Source organism: Artemia sp. Qi Xiang Cuo, chromosome 14 (genome assembly GCF_049724085.1).
Source record: "Artemia sp. Qi Xiang Cuo chromosome 14, ASM4972408v1, whole genome shotgun sequence".
NCBI lineage: Eukaryota > Metazoa > Arthropoda > Branchiopoda > Anostraca > Artemiidae > Artemia > Artemia sp. Qi Xiang Cuo.
In genome coordinates this window covers 51,719,553-51,744,145 of record NC_142807.1, presented here as the reverse complement: position 1 = coordinate 51,744,145, position 24,593 = coordinate 51,719,553, and the positions used below count along the sequence as shown (strand labels likewise).

The 24,593-nt window shown below is 32.9% G+C and overlaps 1 protein-coding gene across 9 annotated transcripts in view; it reads left to right on the top strand.

Moving 5' to 3' along the window:
* The window catches only part of PMCA (plasma membrane calcium-transporting ATPase 3), a 282,389-nt gene that overhangs the window by 226,488 nt on the left and 31,308 nt on the right, over positions 1-24,593 (top strand). For 8 of the 9 annotated variants that reach the window (XM_089100636.1, XM_089100641.1, XM_089100642.1 and 5 more), the window contains 6 exons: positions 559-738; positions 3,807-4,001; positions 8,148-8,354; positions 12,999-13,197; positions 15,506-15,717; positions 20,862-21,013. In XM_089100636.1, coding sequence (XP_088956762.1) covers positions 559-738; positions 3,807-4,001; positions 8,148-8,354; positions 12,999-13,197; positions 15,506-15,717; positions 20,862-21,013 — 1,145 coding nt within the window. Of the gene's footprint in view, positions 1-558; positions 739-3,806; positions 4,002-8,147; positions 8,355-12,998; positions 13,198-15,505; positions 15,718-20,861; positions 21,014-23,878; positions 23,960-24,593 lie in introns of all 9 variants that reach the window. The other variant, XM_089100644.1, reaches the window with a different exon arrangement.

The window sequence follows — 24,593 nt, the reverse complement described above, 5'->3', positions numbered from 1 at the left end:
AAGCTGGTGACAAATAAACAAATTCTATCTATCCTAAAACTTCTTAAACTCCCGGACTAAGGGGATGCCAGTGAATAAGGAAAAATATAAAAAATTGGTTTTTTTCCCCTAAACAAACCTGACGAGGGGCAAAAAAAGCGTTTTCCCTTGCCACCTCTCATGGAAGGTTGGTCTTGAAAGCTTGAAAAAGGCTCATTGAATATTCAATTGGAATTTCTAAGTCGTAGTGCACTTTTTAAGGCCCAGAAATGACTTGAGGATAGCCACCCTCCCGTTTTACTTGGGTTACAAGATTTGTAGTTCCTGTGTAGTAATCTGTTTGTCATTTTAGCCATTGATTTTATTTCCTATTGTTTTCCGTATACTCGTATCTCATTGTGCTGACCTCAACTGACCTTGAAATGGTTCTTCCTGCTGTGGATTTTAGTTGTTGCCATTTTAGTTGTTGCCATATTTTGTAGCTCCTTTCGATGTTTAATTCATTTTTTTCTATATTGACATAGTCATGTTTGTTCGAAGCTCTTATAATGAATAAACATATTTTATTCTATGTTACAGGTACCGGAAGCGATACGCATGTGTCAGCGTGCTGGAATTACTGTAAGAATGGTTACTGGAGATAACATAAATACAGCTAGATCTATTGCGATGAAATGTGGAATCGTTACCAAGGATCAAGATTGTCTTATTCTTGAGGGGAAGGACTTCAATAAGGCTGTTAGGGACCAAACCGGAGAGGTAAGTCAACCTATAAATATGAGAAAAATAATAACTAAACCTGTTTTAATAAATATATGTTAGAATGCTGTCAAAATTTATGGAAAGTTTTATTGTGATTATTATAGATTATTACTTCGAATATGAATAATTGTAAATAATAACAGCTTATCAATAGTAAGTACAAATGTAAATAATAGTAATAATAGTTAATTAAACTTGAAGGAAAATAAATAATTAGATCTTTAGTAGAATTTTTTTTTTCCACATGAACGTAGATCTTGCAATACTTTTTCTTACGTTTAAAGCTTTACACATTGGGAGTATTGTGTTTACAGGTTGTGTTTATGGGATTTGTGTTTACGTTAAGGTGCAGCACTGTGTTCATGTTGAGGTTGTACCTTGTGTACCCTGTTAAAAATTTGAATCCAGAATTACAAATTTCAAAAATTGGATCAAAATTTTGACTTCTGAAATGTTAACTTAAAAATCTGGAAAAAGCCTTAGGGTGGACGAGATAGATACCGATAAAATATTTATCGGATATACCAGTAAAGGTACTCCACATTTTGTTTAGCCACTTGTTGTGGTCTATACCCTACAAAATTAAAAACTAGTATTCGACTGTTCGGAAAGATGTTCGGAGAGGCGTGAATTTTACAACTAAAAATATGCAGCCTATTAAATTTATAATTAAAACTTAAGCCAACAAATGATTTTGTTCACTTTTTTTATTGTTATATTTTTTCTTCAAAATTACGTTTAAAAAGCAGATAAAGGTTCGGTTTTTTTTTCTACTACAGAGATATTACTCTTAGAAAATATCCCAGATTTCTGAATTCTGCTACTAATCTCTGTCAAATCTGCACAACCTGGTATAGACTGGCTTCTAAGTCCTCTGTATGTGTAATCTTGAAGCTGTGCTTAAATGTTAGTGAAAATTCCATCTCTCTCGCTCTTGCTCTATCTTTCTCTCTCTTTATGTCCCTCCCCCCCCCTCTCTCTCTCTCTCTCTCCCTCTCGTTCTCTCTCTCCCTTCTTCTCTCTCTCTCCCTTCTTCTCTCTCTCTCTCCCTCCTTCCCTCTCTCCCTTTTTCTCTCTCTCTCTCCCTCCTCACTCTCTCCCCTTCTCTATCACTCTCTCCTTCTCTTTCTATATTTATCTGTATTTTCATCTCAAAAATCGCATTTTTAAGGCCAAAGATTTTGAAAGACAAAATATGTTTGTTTAAGTTTTAATGCGGCTCCTTGAAATCGAAGAAGCCTGTTCTTTCTAAGTCTAACTTTGACTTTCAAGTGATAATAATGCATTCTTTGTATTTCGGCTCCTCCCTGGACAAAGTACCTCTCTTTCTACAGTGGGTGGACCTCTTTGCACCTGTAAGCATATATCTCTCCTGCCCTTTCTCTTCTTTTCTGAGGAAAAGTAAATTTTTTTTCTTGGCAAATATTCTAAGATTGGTCTTTTGCAAGAATAACAAATTACTATAAATTAGCCTAGATTTCTATCATTTATATGATTTTGATAGCGATCAATTTTGATTTTCTGACTTTTGTCGGCAGTTAACCTTGGGAACTTGTTATTACAATAATTTTTTTTTGTTTCCTTCTCTTGCATTAAAGCCAATCTCTCAGATCAGAGTTAGGAGTACGCAAATATGTAATGGCCTTAGTCTTATTCATAGCATTTACGGAGTGACGGAATTTATAGCATTTCCTTTGTATCTTTAAAAAAGGAATCAAAGACCATTATTTCACTTATATGCTGAAATTAGTTACAGTAATGCTCAATTATGTAAATATTTTGAATTTAAAAAGTTTTTCTCTAAATACGCTCAGTTATATCATATTTTTTATATTGTTAATTATATCCGTTTCCCTGAATTTGTCATAGATACATTCTAAGACCACACTGGCTATTTATGACAAATGAAACTCAGAGAGGAAAGAAAATAACAGAATAGGAAATAAAATAAAAAAAAAGGTGAAAAAACGAAAAATGTTTTAGCCATGGCGAACCATGAAGAAGAAGAAATAAGCAAATATTTCGACAAGGACCTCCGCCAAGTCGTCCTCAGTGCTAAACAAAAAAGAAACCAACGAAAATCCGATTTCCCAACGAAATTCGATTTTCGTTGGTTTCGTTTTTCTTTTCTTTCTTTTTTGTTTAGCACTGAGGCCGACTTGGCAGAGGTCCTTGTCGAAATATTTGCTTATTTCTTTTTCTTCATGGTTCGCCACTGGCTAACAAAATCCTCGTTTTTTCACCTCTTTTTGATTTTATTTTTCATTCTGTTATTTTCTTTCCTCTCTGAGTTTCATTTGTCTGAATTTGTCAACTTTTTGTCTAAAGAATCTTCCATAGTACGCTGTTCTGGATACACTTGGCAAGTTTTTGTTTGCTTCTACCCCCCTCCCCTCCATCCACTCCGCCAAAAGTAATATTCCGAAGCCTCGACAGAATGAAGGATGCCCTTACAAAATCGTAAGATGTTTCCAACGTCCTTCATAGTTTTCAGTAACTCTTATACATTTCTATGAAAAAATAAACAATTTATTTGGGAAATTCGGGAAAAGTGAAATTCCTCGAAAGGGTTAGTAATGAAAAAGTTTCATCTAGCCTGTTTCTGATGAATCTGATTTTTTTTTACGAAGTTTTTAGACTTGACCAGGGCTTTCAAAGTGGATCTTAATTAACTTGTAGTTTTTATCCCAAAATGAATGAGCGTGTCGTTAATTTTTTGCAAAATTTTTCTTTTGAAATGTATGATAATAATTAATAATTTAATTAATTAATTAGTAATAGTTAATACATTATTATAAATACAACTTATCAAATTCGATTTGTATTATTAAATATAAATGAAATAATTTATCAGTGTAAAAAGAATAAAAATTGAATAGTTAATAGTTTAGTAAATAATAGATAAATAACTTAATATATTTGATATATTCATTTCAAATAATTTAACTGAGAGATGTTAGAACAAAACCCTCAATTCTCGGGTTGTGTCTCTTCGGTACCCAGCGGCTACCCTTTCCTTAAATCTATTAATTTATCTTATTATCAACTTAATTATCTACTTTTAGGTTCAACAAGAGTTATTAGACAAAGTATGGCCTCGATTAAAAGTTCTTGCGAGGTCGTCCCCCACGGACAAATATACTCTTGTGAAAGGAATAATTGATAGTAAGTTGACTGATAACAGAGAAGTTGTTGCTGTCACAGGAGATGGCACTAATGATGGTCCGGCTTTGAAAAAAGCTGATGTGGGATTTGCAATGGTGAGTTTTAATGTATTCACTCTCCTAATATTCAGAACCTACCTACCGGGGGGTGGTAGGTGATCCACCACATCCTTTTCTGAATAATATACTCAGACCCCCCCCCTCCCCCCAGAAAATTATTCTTTTTATATTTGAATAGTAATTAAACAGAAGGATATATGCATTATTGCTTTTATCTGTTGTAAGATATTGTAAAAAAAATGTAAATTATAGACATTGATGTTTTATCATATGAAACTGCTGGCTGAATTCAGAATAGAAAGGTAATACAAAACAGTTAAAACAGTTGGAAACCCTCTTGTTTATTTATTTATTATTATTTGTTTTTTATTTGTTTATTTTTTTATGTTATTTTTTTAAATGTTTTTATTTGTTTATTATTTGTTATTTGGTTATATGTTTTTATTTGTTTATTATTTGTCATTGTTATTTTTTTAATATTATTTATTATTATTTGTTTTTTATGTTATTTTATTTGTTATTTGTTTTACTTGTTATTTGTTTATGTGTTTTTATTTGTTTATTATTTGTTATTATATTGTTTATATATTATTTGTTTATTATTACCTATATTTGGTAATACATAACTCGGAGAACTTTTGCTTGTCGCACAAAAGATGTTCTGGTAACAACTTAAGTCATTCTCGGACTATTTTCGGCTGTAGTAATCTTAGGTCACCCCAAGTCATTATTTGCAACGCATCTGTAGTTCACTATTTGCAATCACTATAATGCACTTATGGATATCACCACCCTCCTGAATAGTTCCAGTGCCCACTTTAAAAGTCAGTGATCTAAAGAAAATCAAGAATAATTTATTACCGAAAAACATAAGAACTAAATTTCTAATAGCCACCCCCAAAAAAGATATAAAAAAAACACTTGCGACGGGTGACCACTCCCAAAAGTGATCAAAATGAAGATCCTATTTGTCATGCTCCAAATATTGAATAACATGTTCGGTAACATGAGACTGGCCTTTTTCGGTACTAGTCGAAAGACTGTTGTTCGTGAGAAGGCAAGAATTGGCTAGACTTGGAGAGCGATTTCTGGCCTGTGGTATTTAATTTAAATTAATAGGCTCATGATTTTAACAAGACTTCCAGTTTTTTCTTATTTCATCATTTTATTGGCAACTGCACCAGGAAAGGAATCCAATTTTAAAAAAATTTGCAGAGTCCATTAACGCTTGTTTATTCATAAGAATTGATTATGACCATAGAAGCGTGGTCATTTTTTAAATAAATTGCTGTTTCATTATCTACGAATAGTTGGTTTAATTCACAGTTCATATAATTATCCAGTAAGCTTATCGCAGATCATTTCTGGTTTTCGTTCTCGGTGCGAACAAAAAGCTCCTCTCACTTCTTTCTGCATTAGCGGGTTAGTCTGTTTCCGATTGTTTCCAACAAAGTGCATTATTCGTAATAGCGGGTTTCCACTTGTTTCCGATTAGATCACAGTCTGACTTGTCTGCCCGTGAAAAGATCTGATGCCGCCTATGTTTCTATCTGCGAAAACGTTCTCTGGAGCACTCGCACCTTGGTCCGGGTTTTTATAATGGGTGAGATAGGGAAAGATCATACTGGATAATTATATAAACTGTGGTTTAATTTTACCGGCTGGTCTTATAAAGCCAGCATCGCTTTCCATTGTTTTTTACGCCTGCCACTTTCTTACCACTTAAATGCGGCTTGCCGCGAATAACACTCATTAAGTTTCAGTATTTGTGGTTGGGACCATTTGATTGGCTGTTATAACAACCAATGACAAGGTAGGAAATGACACGAACATTAGAATCAATTTTTGTTTGCAAGCAGTAGCACTAAGAAAAGAAGGCGTGGAAGAGTTTTTTTGATCTTATAAGCAAAATTCAAGTCTCGGATACTGACCAATTTGTTAAGTCGAAAATAGTATAAAATTGTATTTTAAGTTCATAAATAAAGAGAGTAGATTATGAATGAAGCTTGTAAATACAACTTGTACAAATTGCTCTAACATTCTACAAAAACCCGAAAATAAATCATAAATTTGCGACCTATAAAAAAGGTCCTAATTTAAGAGATATTAGGATGAGAACTCGATGTCTCTACAAAGGAAAGTGATCTGGAACGAATTTTAGTATTGTATATGTTTTTTAATAGACCTGATTGCCATAATTCCATTACATTCACTTTTATTTTGAAATTCTGTATTGCACAAAGAGGTGTTAAAATAGAAGGAACTCACCTGCGCATAATTTAACATAGGTACTATACCCATTTAACATTGGTACTCTACGATGCCGTAAGATATGAAGAGGAATAGGATACCGCTGCGAGACACATGCAAATTTAGGGTAAATTTGGGGCTCCCGAGATATTTGATAAACTTAAAAAAACATATTTAACTAATGATAAATTTGTTATAAGCCGAACAAGGGCGTGCAACGCACTATTTGATAATAAATCACAAGGTAAGCAACATAGATATCAATATTTTTTTGCCCTCGCAACAAAAGTAACAAAAAACAAAATTAAATTATTCTCCTTTCTTTACCACTTCACTAATATATTTACTAACGTGAACGATTGTTATTTTTGAAGTCGTCAATAGAATCGCCGGGAACTCAAGGGTATAGCGCTCAAGATGAGAAGGCTGCTGGGACCCTGTTGAAGGGGTGCCAAATCCTCAACTCCTAAATTGCATCTGGGGCAAGAGTAATCTGCATCTAAGACTAGCCTTTTCCTTTCAAAATCATCTTTTCTTTTTCTTAGAGTTAGGCAATTCGCTCGAATACGAAATCATGTCCCTGGTCTCTGCTACCGGTGAATCTAATTTAAGATAATATTCAATACCAAAAACCTGTTTAACCTTGGCATAAAGCTTCAACGTCTGGGACCTCTTTACTGCCTGACTACAAGTATGGATTTTCTGACCTTCCGTTCTACTCCTTAGCCGAGACTTAAACGATTCATCATTCTCTGGCGGTCACTAGCCCCTCCTTCCCGATATAAGATAGTCCTGCTCCATCTAATACAACTTTTATTTGGTATGGCAACGATCTTTTCTGTTTCGACTGCATCATATTCAAATAAGCTGCATTTGCTAGCAGGCTCAGAGCATTTAGCCAGTACTGTATAATTTGCTTCAGTCTGCTTAATATAAGACAAATCCCATATTCCTATTTGTAACCTGACGAAATTTGTGTCGCTGTATGGACACTAATTAATCTTTTAATGTGTAGCAGCTGTATTGATTTCAACTGTGCAGCCAGGTCACCCCCGGCCCTTAGCTCCGTATTGTATTGTAGGTTGCATTTTAGTATTAAAAATGCATATATGCATCTTTAAGTCGTTTAGACTTGAAAGAGTTGAACTGCATATAATTGTTGTTGAAACTGCTTGCGTCAAATAAAAACAATGAAAATAAGTTAGCCTTCAAATTATTAGAAAAGGAGTCCCAAGTTACATTTTTAAAAATTTTTTTTTGTTCAACAGCAACATCATAAAATTGTGTCCAAGGATTGTTTATTTATTTTATTTATTCACATATAACTTGATGAATTTTGTTTATCAGCTAAATAATCTTGTAATGTGTAGTAACTGTATTGATCCCAACTGTGCAGCCAGGTCACTCCTCGGCACTCGTATCCGTACTGTATTGCAGGTCGGACTTCAGTATTAAAAAAAACACATATATGCATCTTTAAGTCGTTTAGACTTGAAAGGGTTGAATTGCATAGAATTGTTGACGAAACTGCTTCCAAACAGTAAAAACAATGGAAAATAAATTAGCTCTCAAATTATTAGAAAGGGAGCAACAAGTTTTATTTTTGAACCTTTTTTTTCAATAGCAACAATATATAATTGTATCCCAAGATTGTTTATTTATTTTATTTATTAGTTACCCTCAAATTGGGGGAACAAAGTAAACAAAACTGTAAATCTGTTTACAGTTTTAAAAACTTAATTTATTAGAAACAATTAATTAGATGTAATTAATTATGAACAATTAATTAAAGACATTAATTAATTAAATTGGAAAATTAATTTTATAAAATTAATTTGAAAGTTAATTAGTTAATTAGAAAATCTAATTAATTAGAAAAGGTAATTAATCAATTAGAAAATGTAATTAATTGGAAACAATTTATAATTTCAGGGTATTGCTGGTACAGATGTGGCCAAAGAAGCTTCTGATATTATACTAACTGACGATAATTTCACAAGTATTGTCAAAGCTGTTATGTGGGGACGAAATGTATACGATTCAATTGCTAAATTTCTTCAATTTCAATTGACTGTCAACGTTGTTGCTGTTGTCGTTGCTTTTATTGGCGCCTGTTTTATTCAAGATTCACCTCTCAAGGTAAGTGCAGTTGGCGCTTTTTGAGATACTTTTGGCAGATTTTTTTAGATTTTAGTTTCAGAGTATTTGAGAGACTTTTTTTTATGTATAAAAGGACATCCTGGAAAATAATGATAAATATGAAATTATACTGTAAAACTATTTTGTAACCATCAAATATTATCCCAATCTAGGCAAAGAGTCTGTCAAATGACACGCCTAAAATTGAAGAAAATCTGTAGCGTTTTTTCTTACTCTTGTGAGAATCGAAGAAAAGTATTTTGCCCCCTTTCCCAAACTCTAAGGTTACAAGCCCCCCCCCCACCATAGAAAATTCTTAATGGAAGTTTTAACTGAATCCCCTTGCCGTGAAACAAAACAGTTTATACTCTATTGTGATGATTGGAAACGAACTGGATTGTAATTGTAAAAGCACTCTGGAGAAATATTGCCATCAGCTGTTCGTGTATAAACTCACCTGATTGGCTACTTGTTACGGACACTTGCAAATTATATAAAACAAGATGGTTTTCCAGATATCTATTTGAAGAAGATGACATTGAAGGTAATTTCAGTACACCCCTCATGCTCTGGCACACAAGAAAACAACCCAAAAATTATTGGTTTTATTTTTCTATGTTTTAGTTTTTCTTCTATTTCTTGAAGGCGACTGTTGGTTAAATGGCTGAAATATTTGCTTAGATTTTCTTTTAATCAATATTTTTGGAAATGTCCTCATTGATTTCCTGTTTTTTGTATGATGGAAAAGTGGTCTCAGTGTGGTCTCCGTCGTTACTTGTGTGAATACTATATTTTCTTTTACTTTTATAGGCTTGTTATAAGTGAAATTTTCTATTGTTACATAATTGATTTTTCTTAGTTTCTAATTGTTTCTTTTTCTTCTCTTGAACGCACTTGAACGAGGTTTTAGTGCTGTAATTACTCTGTATGGATACTTTCTAATTATTGAAAACTCGATACGTAATCTTTTTAGCAAATAACAAGGGATTGTTATATACAACATTTTTTTCTGTTTTAAACACAGTTCAAATGTCGTGAAATGTCCCCCAGATATGATGGAAAAGCGAGAAAAAATATCACATTTATTTCTAGCTTTTTATATATTTACCATTACCAAGATAAACGGGAAACCTTGCATACTTAATATATAACTATAACACTTCGTTATATATAGTTCTACTAATTATATATAGTACTTTATAGTTAATGATCATAGTAAAATATATATATATATATATATATATATATATATATATATATATATATATACACTTATTAATTAAAAATTATAGTTATAATTTTAATTAAAAATTACATTTATAGAAATAACAAAATTATTTTTAGAAATTATATATAGTCTATGTATAGTATTACTTCGTTGTATATTCAGTATTTACCGGAATTACTGACTTCTATTCGCTTGGTAGACAGTCAATTTCACGGGTGGAGACGTTGCTATTCTTAGTGCTAGTTCAGTCTCTGGCGGCGACCACAAAGTCACCAAATTATTCTGCCCTTTATTGCAGCTCGAAATGCATCTAATTTTTTTATAATTCTTGCTATTATTGTTAATAATATGATCGTTATTACGATCACATTAATCATATAATTGTTTATGATCACCTTAATCATATGATCGTTATTAATATGATAGTGCTAGTTCAGTCTCTGGCGGCGACCACAAAGTCACAAAATAGTTTGCTCTTTATTGCAGCCCGAAATGCTTCTATTTTTTTTATAATTCTTGCTATTATTGTTAATATTACTACTAACTTAAATAAAAAAAAAACAAGTTTTTTCAACTGAAAGTAAGAAGCAACATTAAAAATTAAAACGAACAGAAATTATTACGTATATGAGGAGATTTCCCCCTAGTCAATACCTCGCTCTTTACGCTGAAGTTTGAATTTTGTCCAATTTTTTAATAATGACCCTTGAATCAAAAAGGCCGTTTAATTAGAATAGTACTAAAACGTAGTAAAAACGTAAAAAAAAGTACTAAAACGTAGTACTATAAACGTAATTCCACAAAGGGGTAGGGCGATGGTTAACTTCCCTAAGAATCAAGATATTCGATTTCTCTTAACAAAATGATGCATAACTGAAAGTCACTGGCTCATCTATGCCTCTTATGAAACTGTGCTAGTTTGTTAGAAAAGAGTAATAATAATAACAAAAAAAAAATGATTTACGTTATAACGGCTCTTTAATATTAAATGTCAAAACTAATTCAGTGTTACTAAAACAAATTGGAAAACCTAGTAAGATATTATAATATCTAATTTCTAGTAAACGCGCGTTGAAGACGAATCAAAAATCTTTAAATCTCGAAAACGACGGGCAGTATAGAAAACATGTGTGAAGGCAACTGTATTAAAAAGGGAACTTAAAATATCACGACGATAGATGCCATGAAGCCATATTATTGAACCAAATGCATTTCTAATTTTTTCTTGAATATTTAAAATTAGTTTTAACTTCGAATCTCGAGCTGAAACACAAAAAAAGTAACTCCGGATATGCAACAGTATCAAAACCGTAAATGAAGTACTCCTGTCGTTAATTCACGTGAACTAATTGTCTTGAACAAAGTTTGGCGACATGTTAAATGGTTTGACCTATAAAATTATCACAAAGAGGGCATGACCCCAAAAGATGGTTCAAGACCTTTTTTTTTTTTTTTACAATAAAAAGCTTAACCCACTCACTATAGTGGTCAGAAGTGCAAAGCCAAAAAATTATGCAGAAAATATTAAATATCATATTTTTTCTTATAGATGGTGAACAGCTTTATATTTATTTTTTTTATGGCGGGGTGGTTTATACAACTTACAATTTTTGTATCAACATTTTTATACCGTTTTAATTTCAACAGAATTATTAGAACTTTAATTTATTAAACCATCACAAGATTTTAGATTCAATTTACCACCATTTCCACTACCTAACTACGACATATAATTGTCGAGGGTCCCTTTAAGTTGCTGGTATGTCTATGTTCGCAAGTTTATCGAAGAAACCTAGTATGCCATATATCTCACATTTACTTTATACTTCCTACATTACTCATTACTATGCAAGGAAGAAAAAAATCCACATGCGAAAGAAAAAAAGAGCGAGAGAGAGAGGGAGAGAGTACTCTTTTGAAAGTACTAAAAAAAACTTTAGTGTAAAGAGCGAGGTATTGACTAAGGGGCAAACCCCCTCATATACGTAATGATTTCTGTTCCTTTTAATTTTTAATATTGCTGCTGACTTTCGGTTGAATTTTTTTTTTTATTTAGTTTCTGGTCGTTTTTTAAATAATGCTTGGATCAGCGCACCCTTCATATAAATGTCTCTTCCCCCATGGAAAGATCCTCCCATATAATCCCCTCCCCCTAACCCCCCCCCCCCCACTAGAAAAAATCTCCTGAAAACGACTGTATGCTTCCCAATAATCAATACTATGTGTAAACAATGGGCAAAGTTCATAACTTGCAGCCCTTCCCCCGGGGGCAGTGGGGGATTAAATCATCTTCGAAGTTATATTTATTAGATTTTCGACAATGCTGAAAAAATGGTTATATCAAAATTTTGATCAGGTGACTTTGAGAAAAAATGATTCTGGGAGGGGACCTAGTTGCCGTCCAATTTTTTTGGTCACTTAAAAAGGGCACTAGAACTTCTAATTTCCGTTCGAATCAGCCCTTTCGCGACATTCTAGGACCATTGGATCGATATGATCACCCCTGAGAAAAAAAAACAAATAAAAGAAATAAACACGCATTCGTGATCTTTCTTCTGGCGAAAAATACAAAATTCCACATTTTTGCAGATAAGAGCTTGAAACCTCTACAGTGGGTTTTTCTGATACACTGAATCTGATGGTGTAATTTTCATTAAGATTCTATCACTTTTAGGGGGTGTTTCCCCTTTTTTTGAAAATAAATCAAATAGTTTCAGGCTCGTAACCTTTGATGGGTAATACTAAACTTGATGAAACTTATATATTTGAAATCAGCATAAAAGCCCGATGCTTTGAAGTATCTACGGGTATCAAAATTCCGTTTTTTAGAGTTTCGGTTACTATTGAGCCGGGTCGCTCCTTACTTACAGTTCGTTACCACGAACTGCTTGATATGATCGTTATTACGAGTATTCCTCCGCTCAACCCCGTTATTTAGCATCATAAGCATGAAATCTATCAAAACAAGACGAGAAGTAATTTTACTTAGACATAGGTAAACTAAGCCTTTTATATGCGTTTATTATTATTTGTATGTGTTTAACTTATTAAATTTTGTTATTTTTATTTCTTGATTGTTTATTATTTTCTTTTCTCTTGTGAACTGTGTTTTTAAGCTCTGATTGCTCTTCTCTGTAAGGATACTGTCCAATTATTTGAAAACTAGCTATGGAGTTTTTTCTTCTTATAAGAAACGATTTTTATATATTTTTAGTCCTGTTTAAAGTTTTGGTGACTTTACGGCGATCACAAAGTCATTATAGTATTATAATAACGCAGACTATTGTGATCACGATCACAATAGTCGGCGCTTTATTGCAGCCCGAAAATGCATCGCCTTTTTTATCAGTTCTGCTTATCATTCTTAATATTACTACTAACAAATTTACTACTCAATTTTTTTTGCATGTTTATAGGCGGTTCAAATGTTATGGGTGAACTTGATTATGGACACACTAGCTTCCTTGGCATTGTCAACTGAGATGCCCACCGCTGATCTTCTTACACGTAAACCTTACGGACGCACAAAGCCGTTGATATCTAGAACCATGATGAAAAATATACTTGGACAAGCTGTTTATCAAATGACTATTATTTTCTGCTTACTATTTCTTGGTAAGTGAATGAAAGTTGCAATTATATTCAGTCTGTTGCAGTCTGTGGGCTACAGTTTGCCTGTAGTACGGCAGAGGTATTTTTAGGAGAGGGGACCGAGTGGGCACTTGCCCAGGTGCACAAATTTTAGGGGTGCAAAATTTCAAATTAAAAACCTAACGGTTATAATCATTTTGTAATTTTAGAAATGAAAACAATTAGTAATCAATTAATATAATCCAAATGTTATAATCCAAATAGTAATAATCCAAATGTTTAAATTAAAATAATTAGTACTTATTTATTAATAAAAAAAATAATAAAAAAATAAACTTTTGATTAATTAATAAATTGAAAATAATTTTGTTAATAAATAAAAAATCTGTTAAAAGTTGACCTGACATTTTTTTGGGAGACAGGGGGTGGGTGGGGGGGGGGTCTAATCAATATTTTGCACCGGGTGCAGCTGAGGTGAGAATTGCCACTAGTATTACGTCAGGTTGTAAATTTTATTACTAGCACCCACACGCTTCATTAACTTCATTAACAATTTTATTTTATTTATGAAATCGCTGTTCAAATTTTGAATGTATGTTTACTAATTTTTTGTTCGTTATAATAAGAAATTAAAAAGTTCTTTAGGTAAGTGAAGACAAATATAATATAATTATTTTACACCAGCATGTGAATTTTTAGTTGGAGGCATTTCAGCTTGTGGCGCCTTCTAACACCCGATCATCTGTGCCGTTCAAGTTGTGCCTGCTGCGTGTTAGGCTTCTGATTTTACCACCAGCCCTTGCATACATTATTCGACCCTCTCTCTTTTCAACAATTGATTTAATTGATGAATTTAATTTGATTGAACTAAATTGATTTAAGAAATTGATTTAAGTAAAATTTTCAGGTTCAATTCTCTTACTTTTTATTTTATTTTCGTTAATTATTTCGAGGTTCTTCTAATTTGTGACTACACATATGTATCAATTTTTCATTCTTTACTATTAGAAAGTAAACTGCTCTTTTTTTCTAATGCCCTATATTTAATAATCCTTAAAGAACTAAATACAGTGGAAATGAAATCTGAATGTTTACGTTTGTTAAACAAAACCTTAAATAAACATATGTATAAAAAAAAAGGTTAGAAAAATCTAAAATTCAAATTTGATCAAAAAGGCATTCGTATGCAGTTAAACAATTTTTGGCAGCAACGGGTTCTTAATGTGTAACAAAAAACATGGATCAAAAATTAATAAAAACTTATGACGATAACCATATGGCACCGAACATATGCGAAAGCACATGACACCAAAACAATGCTACAAACATGTGGCACCGATAGTTTAAGAAAGTGTAGGTTTCCTTTAAAGGTGTAGCTGTCTTTGGGAATCAGCCGATGGTTTATGGACCAAAAATTATGTTTTAAAAACTAGTGTTCATTCAAATTTCATTTTCATTTCGTTCAATTCGCAAATTTCATTTTAATTGAATCGATCTCTTTTATTTGATTTTTATGTCGCTGTTTCATCAAACATTTCTTTCTAATTTTGTTATGTGGCTCGCTTAAAGCTTAAACAAGTAGATATTGATCTTTTTTTATGATCTTGATGATTTTATTGCTTTTTACGTTAGCCTAGTGTGAAAGGAGTCGTTTAAGTGTGAAAGGTTTTAACATAACCACATAGCATAGTAAATTACGTGCGTATTATGAACCCTGTTTAACTTGAAAATAAGTATATTGAATTTATTTGACAGGTAAATTTCACTAATCTTTGCAGATTCTGGTCATCGAAACTATAGTGTATTTTGAACTATCTAGTTTATTTTGTCATATTTCTCCGCTACTTCAATCTCGTTCCTCGTATGATTCGCTCTTTACTAAACTTCTCACTCACATAATTGTAGTGCATGATCATACTTAACTTTCCTTAGAGTTGTGACCTGTTTGGATCGTTTTTGTTGTCAGAAATGTCAATGTGCCAGTTTTGGCATGGCTATGTAGTAGGTTTATATAAATTGATTCTCTTTGTCAATTATCTTCTAACCGTAGAGTAGAGTAGAGTAGAATATTTTTATTTATAACACGTACATAAATAAATGTCACAAAACAGCGCACATGCCTGGTAGACAATGTGAACCCAACTTTAAGGAAGAATTTGTAAAAATACAAATTCTCCCTTAAAGTTGTGACCTTTTTAGATCGCTATATTTATATATATATATATATATATATATATATATATATATATATATATATATATATATAATTTTTAAGTTACCCATACTCTTTGCTTGATACTTTAACAATAGTTCATAATGATATTTATTCTAGGGGAGCATTTATTGAGGATTGACTCTGGAAGAGGAGCTGACATTCATGACCCTCCGTCTCAACATTTCACTGTGATTTTCAATACTTTCGTGATGATGACTTTATTTAACGAGATCAACGCCCGAAAAATTCATGGCCAGCGAAATGTGTTTGAAGGGATTTTCAGCAATATGATTTTCTATGGAATTTGGATAATTACTTTTATCTCTCAGGTAGACCTTTCTAGTCTTTTTTCTTAGGGACTATAAATCTATATACAATATATACATCTATATACACTGGGTTCCTAATTATGAAGAAAGTTCATATTTTTAACTTAGGCTCCTAAATGGTTCATAATTTAGAAAAAAGGTTCATAAAGTTCATATTTTTCTTGTCATCTGCGGGAAAGCACTTGCAGTTGCTGTCTTTTTCCTTACAAAGGGCAAGCGAAGTAATTGTGCACGATTAGTTTCCCTAACTTTAAAGTAGTTAACCCAATGTAACCTATCTTAAAATCAGTTATGGTGCAATCTATTACGTGGAATAGTCAAAACGTGTCACCATCTATAAGTATAAATGAATGGATGGCAGCAGTAGGGGACGTGACCGAACGAAAATATAATGGCATATTTTCTGATGCTATCAAAACTCATCTGATGTTCTCGAATATTATTCTTTTTTTTTCTTTATCAAGACGATGTGAAATCGTTTTATTTTTCTTAGCGAAATTTAAAAGTTTCTGAGGTGCACATATAAAAAGCACAATCAAAAGTTCATATTTTTGTGGTCAAAAGTTCATAAAGTTAATATTTTTCACAAAAAATCTAGTGGGAGGCCTGTATATACTATCTAAATGAACTTATGCTCTTTTACTTCTTGTATTATTTCCTTCTAGGGGAAAATTTTTCGTTTTGGGGAATGGGAGGGTTTTTTGGGGGGGGGGGAAATTTGTTCAAGGTGTTTCTTGTTCCTTATAGTCTACGTTAATAATTAGTAACCTCGGTAATTAACAGTCAATTACTAGTTTACAAATGATCATTTGGCGTTATGCGGTGGGTATGGAACCAATAGCAAAAAAAAGGTGAACTAAGTTAGGGTATTTGTAATTTTATTTAGTTTTTTTCTTGAAATCTACGATTTTATGTAAAATAGATACTTGTTAAATTTAAATATATTCTAAGAGTGACTTAGTGAATACGAGCAGTTACATTGAACGTGAGAAGTTTTTGATAAGTTCACTTGTCTACTAAGCCTTAGAGCAAAATTAGAGGTTTCCCTTAGTCTTTTTAGATTCGAGTCATCAAAAATTCAGAATATTCTTAACTATTTACTTTCTTTTGATATTTTTCTCCGCTATTTTATTCTTGTTCCTCGTTCGACTCTTCACTCATATAACAGTAGGAGAGGACGTTCGCTAAGACAAATCAAACCAGTAAACTAAGTCTACTAAGACCAATCTACTAAGTGTAAAAATTTTGATTAGAAGACTTTAGGCTTGAGGTCTACTGGCAAAATAGGTCTCGATAGTTTTGTATTCTCCTCCATCAACTAAAATGTCGTAGTTGATTGACGAGGTCATTTGATGATTATTTGATAAGGTAATTTCTGTTGTAGTTGAGTTTTGTTGGTAATTTGAAGCCAATCCTAAGTGAGGCATGGCTTTTCTGCTGAGAAACCATGTTTTGTAGTTGTTAGGATGTGTGTGTATTGTCTTTGTAATATTGGCTCAATTCTAACTGAGGTATTGTGTTGGCACACCATAGGAGGCATAGTGTTAAGATCCCTTTGTCTCATATGTTGGCCTAGCTAATTGATTAAGTCTTTTTTTACGAGAAGCAACAGTTAAAATCACTATGGATCTCAGGAGAATACAAATCCTGTAAAATGTATGATTCTGTGATGTATAAACAAAAAGAAGGAATTGAATTCACTCCAGAATTTCTCAGTTCAAATGAAATTGCTGATGTTGCACCTCATTACTTAAAACTACAATAATCGTACTAATGCGTAACTTGAGAATCTAATCTATACAATCTTGCCGCGTACCAAGTGACAGGGCCCAAAAGAAGCTGGAGCTCTATAAAAAAATTTTCATCTAAAAATGCTAATAAATAAATCTTAAAACAAGTGAAACTTAAATTGAATATGCAAATCAAGCTTGAAACAAAGAAAAATCACTACAAACAAGAGTTTGGGTATCCTCCTCTTCTCTCACTGTAAAAGTCTAAAACCTACTGCCTCATGGCGCTTTACTGAAAACGAATTGTTTCACAAATATTTTCTTTTGTACTTAATATTAAAAATAAACACCAAAATTACAGTAAAATTTTTAACTGATGAGCTTTCAGCAATTAATACCATTATACATCAAATATTCAGTTAAATTTATCAGTTCTTTCTAAAATTGTTCAAGACCCCTAAAATTGTCCCCTTCCTTAACTGTAAAAACCTAAAGCCTACTGCGTCATTGGACCTTCACTGAGACGAATTACATTACAAATATTTTCTTTTCTAGTTCTTACAGCATTGAAAATAAAAATAAAATTACAGTGAAATAAAATCTTGAACTGATGGATGTTTAAACAATTAATATCATTATATATCAAATATTCAATTTGATTTTGTTTATACTTTCCAAGACTATTCAAGACACATATAGTTTTCAGTAAAGCGCCAATAACGCAGTAGGCTCTAGACTTTTAAAGGGAGAGAAGGAGGCGATATCCAAACTCTTGTTTGTAGTGTTTTTGTTCGTTTCAAGCTTGATTTGTATATTCAATTTAAGTGTCATTCGTTTTAAGATTTTTTTTTATTAATTTACATTAGTATCTATTGTATGTTTGTTTGCATTGATTCTTTATTTAATTTATATTCGTTTTGGGTTTCATTTATACTTCAATAGCAATGGAATTTGTATCTGCTGATCTTAAGATTAAAATGGCCTTTACTTTTCTTTAAAAAACTTCTTTTTCGGAAAGTTTTTTTAATTAATTTTTGTTCATTTTTCTTTGCAAAGAGCTTGCTCTTTAGATATTTTTAAAAATACCTTATTTCAAAATCAAACTTTTTTTTTCGAAATCAAATGTTCATCAAAGTATCAAACTAGTATCAAAGTAACAATATAAAAGTAAAAAAAAATGGGTTTGCGTCCACCTCGGAGTTTTTATTATCTCATGTTTGAACTATTTTTAACAAAATGGCTATCTCAAAATTTTTATCGGATGGGTTTGGAGGAAAAAGGGCGTGGGGGAGGTGCTAATTGTCCTTCGGTCTCTTTTGACTCTTTAAAAGTGAACTAGAGCTTTTCCGTTTTCAATCATATGAGCCCTCTCTGAAATTTATACGAGCATCTCTTCTATAAGAACCATATATGCACCCAGGGCATAACTTACAACGCCTGTCCCTGGGCCCTGGGGGGGGGGGGTTGTGTCGACCACGAAGTTTTAATACCTAATGTTTGAAACATTTTTAACAAAATGGCCGCCTCAAAATTTTTATCGGATGGGTCTGGAGAAGAAAAAGACGTGGATGGGGAGGGGCTAGTTGTCCTCTAATCTCTTTTGACTCTGAGAAAGTGAACTAGAACTTTTAAATTCAAATCAAATGAGCCCTCTTTGAAGTTTATACGAGCATCCCTTCCATAAGAACCATATATGCCCCAGGGCATAACTTACACCGCCTACCTCAGGGCCCTGGGGGTTGTGTCGACCCTGGAGTTCTAATTTATGACTTTTGAAACTATTTTTAAAAAAATGCCCGCATCAAAATTTTTATCAGATGTTTCTGGTATAGGGAAAGGCGTGGAGAGGGGAGGGCTAGTCGGCCTCCGATGTCTTTTGACTTATAAAAAATGAACTAGAACTTTTAAATTCAAATCAAATGAGCCCATTTTGAAGTTTATACGAGCATTCCCTCCATAAGAACCATATATGCCCAGGGCATAACTTACAACGCCTGCCCCACTGCCCCCGGGCTCTGGGGGGGTTGTGTTGACACCTGGTTTTTTGTTATCTGACTTTTGAACAATTTTTTACAAAATGGCTATCTCAAAATTTTTATCGGACGCATTTGGGGAAAGAGAGGCGTGCGCGGGGGGGGGGGGCTAGTTGCCCTCCAATCTCTTTTCACTCCCTAAAACTGAACTAAGACTTTCAATTTCCAATCAAATAAGCCCTCTCATAAGTTTTACGAACATCCCTTCTATAAGAACCATATATTTCCCCAGGGCATAACTTACAACGCCTGCCCTCGGGCCCTGGGGGGCTGTGTCGACCCCGGAGCTTTCGTTATATGATCTTTGAACTATTTTTAACAAAATGGCTATCTCAAAGTTCTTATCGGATGGGTTTGAGGAAAAAAGGCGTGGATGGCTAGGTGTCCTCCGATCTCTTTTGACTCTTAAAAAGTGAACTAGAACTTTCAATTTCCAATCAAATAAGCCCTCTCTGAAGCTTGTACGAGCATTCCTTCCATAAGAACCATATATGCCCCCAGGGCATAACTTACAACGTCGGTCCCTGGACTCTTAGGGGTTGTGTCGACACCGGAGTTTTTGCTATGTAATCATTGAACTACAAAATGGCTATCTCAAAATTTTTATCGGATGTATTTGGGAAAATAATGGCTTGGGGGGCTAGTTGCCCTCAGATCGCTTTTCACTCTTATAAAGGGTGCTATAACCCGATTCCCAATCGAATGAGCTCCCTTTGAAGTTTATAAAACGACCCCTGTCATATGAAGTGCCTCTGGAAAAAAAAAATAATAATAAAACATTGGAGCCGTATGGCCTTTACTATAGGCAACGCTATAGCGTTGCCTCTGATACATCATCCAGTATGGTGGGCTAGCTTTCGCAACGACACCATTAACCTTAGAACATCATTAACCTTATATATTTATAGCTATAAATTGTTTTTATAAATTTATCATCCAGTATGGTTGAATAACTTTCGCAACGACACCATTAACCTTAGAACACCCTTAACCTTATATATTTGTAGGCTTAAACAGTATGGTTGACTAGCTTTTGCAGCGGTACCATTAACCTTAGAACACTACCCCCCTTATATATTCATAGGTATAAATTATTTTTGGAAATATATCATCCAGTATGGTTGACTAGCTTTTGCAGCGACACCATTAACCTTAGAACACTATTAACCTTATATATTTATAGGCATGCATTATTTTTAGACATTTATCATCCAGTATGGTTGACTAGCTTTCGCAACGACACCATTAACCTTATATATTTATAGACATAAATTATTTTTCGAAATTTATCATCCAGTATGGTTGACTAGTTTTCGCAACGACACCGTTAACCTTGGGACACTATTAACCTTATATATTTATAGGTGTAAATTATTTTTAGATATTAATCATCCAGTATGGTGGACTAGCTTTTGCAACGACACCATTAACCTTAGAGCAATGGGGGTGGTGTGTATTCTTTGGTTTTGGCACTCTTGTATGGGGACAACTGGTCACAACAATCCCTACTAAGAAGCTGCCTAAAGTTCTGTCGTAAGTATTTTATCAAATAATTTGTTTTTATCTTTTAATTTTTTATATATTTATATGAAAAACGAAATATTTATATTTTAATTTTTTATATGTTAAAATCTTTGTACTACGTCATAGCTTTTGAGGCTAATTTTCCTGTCATTATCAAAAAGAGCAAATGTCATTTTCCTGCTTTTTTATGACTGGGGGGGGGGGGTAATATGATATGTTTCACATAAACTATTATTTGTTTTTGTTGTATAGCCAGTATAGCCAACAACCTTCCTACTTTACTTTTCATTCCTACTTTACACTTTCTCAAGTTACCCCAGACTTTCCCAGTCAGCAGCATACCACTTATGTAGGTAAATCGTTACTTTTTGCGGGAAAATACGACTTATGTAGGTAAATCGTTACTTTTTGCGGGAAAATACGACTTCAAACTTCAAAAACTTCAAATGATTTCGAAAACTAAGTCTTGTTTATGTTTGTATTTTTCATATTGACATTTGTATTTTTATACAGAATAGTTCACTTATTTTTACATTAATAATAAGCCATTTATAATTCTCTTAATGATTTGCAATTAATATTAATTATTTTATATTGGATTTGTTTAGTCATGATTAATAAGTTACATTGTATATTAATATTTTTTATTTAAGTGAATTTACATTTATAAAGTCACTCCTGTAGTATTTATTTTTCATTGTACATAATAATGTATTTATGAATTTATTTGTAAATATTTTACAATTCATTATTTATATTTATATGAGCTTTATATTTAAATGAATTTTTATGTCTATATTGATTCTGTAAACTAAGTTTGAATTGTACTTACATAAAGCTAATTTTTGACAAAATAATATGTGGCTCCTATTTGATTGGAACGAACAAGTGGCTTTTTTTCTTGTTTTTCTATTCTTCTATCTATTCTGTTTTCTTCTGTTTTTCTATCTATTTTCCTATTCTTCTATTCAGAATACCAAAGAATCTATTCCTTTGTAACTTATTTATTCAAGAGTTTCTATTTCAAGACAAAACAAGACTATTGGTCGCTAAACACAAAAGTGAAGAAAGGGGAGGGAAGGGGGGGGGTGCGTCAAGGGTTTTGCTATAAAATTGTGCTTCTAAAAATTACTTCTTGTTCCTTGTGGATTCCCAACATTTAGCATCTTCATGGGCATCCTGTTTGAAATTTTGAAGCGAAATCCTCTTTTATGAATTCAAATATTTAGGGACTTTAAACACTATTTTTTTTAAAAACACATTTGTTTTACTTTATTTAAAACAAATATGAATAGCTTAGAACGAGCTCAGTAGGTATAGCGAGGCTTCATACAAAATGTGTTAACTATGATTATTCTGCATATTAGGAAGTAAGAATGATTAACCTAACTTCACTTCTTGAGTGTGTTCGGTATGATACATAAGTACCTTTTTTTAACGCTTTTCATCAATAAGAATGAAAACAATAATAATCTGTTCATACCAAAAAACAATTGCACTTTTAAAGGAAATCTACAATTTCTTATGCTGTTCGGGTACAGCCTCTGAGGGAGCACCAAAGGGAGTTTTTTAAGCCTAAAATAAACTATATTTTGTTTACTTATACTGTGGTAGTGATGGGGGGAAGGGGTGGGGACGCAAATCCTCAAATATAATGATTGTTAAGCTTAGCCCTCATTTTAAGAAGTTTTTAACGCAAATTTATTTGAAGTACCAAGGACATTGACAATGAAACGTGATTGTTTGAATCGGCTAAGGGGCGATTGACGCTACCATATATATCTTTTGAAACTGAGAAAAATCAAGAATTCAATTTTAATTAAAAAGACCTCCATATGTACTTATGCAGTTTTCGCTACAACGGATACCATTTTAAAAAAAAGAAAAAGAAATATGGATGAAAAACCAGCGTAAAATAAGCCAATAACACATGGGAACGAGTAGCTGTAGCTGCTTGGTAGCGAGAAGCTGTAGCTTTTGTTTGAAGGCGTAGTTGTCTTTTGGAATTAACAGATTGTCATTGTTTTAATTTTTATGGATGAAAATCTTTGTCACACCTAATAAGTTTTAATGCGGTAACACTGACGAATATGTAATACTACCCCAGAAAACATCATAATTTTGAAATTATGAAAAACCTTAAAATACTGTGGTTCTCAGGTATGAATAAGATAGGTCCAGGGAGCAAAAAATTTTTTTTTATGTCTGATAGATTAAAAGTTCTGAGATTATATCAGTACATTTTAATATAGGATTTTATGCAGCTAGCTACTCATCCAATTTCGCTTAATACTCCACTTGATGGCTTGGCCCAGCAATTTTGCTTCATTGAGTGTCCATCTGCAAAAATTTTAAAATATTTGCCAAAAATACTTCGCCTTTTTTGCTAAGAAGTCAGCTTATTGTTGGCATGCATACGCTTCTGAAACACCTGGGAAAATGCCAAGTCTGTCCATCAGGGCCGTATCCAGGGGGAAGGGTACCCGGTTTGAACCCCCCCCCCCGAAATGTTTGTCTGACTCGTAAAAACGTAACAAAAACGGATGTAAACGAATTTTGTATGCGTTTTTTGTGTAAGACCCCCCCCCCCCCCGAAGATTTTGTTTTTAGTATAAACCCCTCTGAAAAAAAATCCTGGGTACGCCCTTGCTGTCCATCTGTTAAGAGCTTGAAATAGGTTCTCGTCCAGTGCACTAAGCCCGGTGACTGAAAGGGCTAAACAAGCATTTCTTCACTGGAGCGTTTTTTAATTTCATTTTTAAATTTTATTTTAATTCAGAAAATTTGCCAAAACCTGTATTTTTTTGTTTGTTTGAATATTCGATGTCTCTAATATTTACTTGTCCGATTTTATCTACTAATATCTTGTTGCAGATTTTTACTTTGGTGGAGTTATCTACCTAAAACTAATTAGTGTTTTATCATAATTCTTACTTGGTTCAAAGGGATTTATAAGTAAGATGTATTGTTTTCTTTTTGTCTACGGGAGACACTTGGGGTTTTGTAGTTTGAGTTACTGGTGTTTACTGTTTTAGCATTAGCTCCGTTTTTCTTCGCCCCTCTTCTCTCATCTCTCCTCAAATATAATTTTGGTTGTTATTCTTATATTGTTATATCCCGCATCTCAACTACTATTATCATGAGCAATATGTAACATATTTGTTCAAACATAGGTTTATGAGTATGTTATGATGCATTTTAATCAATATATCGTAAAAAAAAAGCCAAAGTAAAAAAAAACAAGTAAAAAAAAGCAAGTAAAAAAAAAATAAGTAAAAAAAAGTTGGTAGTAAAAAAAGCCAAGGAAAAGAGGTTTAAATCTTATAGTGTACTTGATCAATCGTTCTCGTCCGTTTTTACATTCTTGGTTATGGCATGGTTAATAGGCCTAATGCAAGACTTGTACAGAGGGATAATGGAGCTAGAAGGTAGCAGGCTTTTAGAAGGAAGAATCGCATCCAACTTTTTCGTACGGGAGGATTGGACCACGTGGAGTACCCCTAGGGGATGTCTGAAAAGAAATGAATTCCCAAAAGACCAATTTTGTCAACTCTTGATAGCTTCACCTTCGAAGATGAAGTCAGGACAT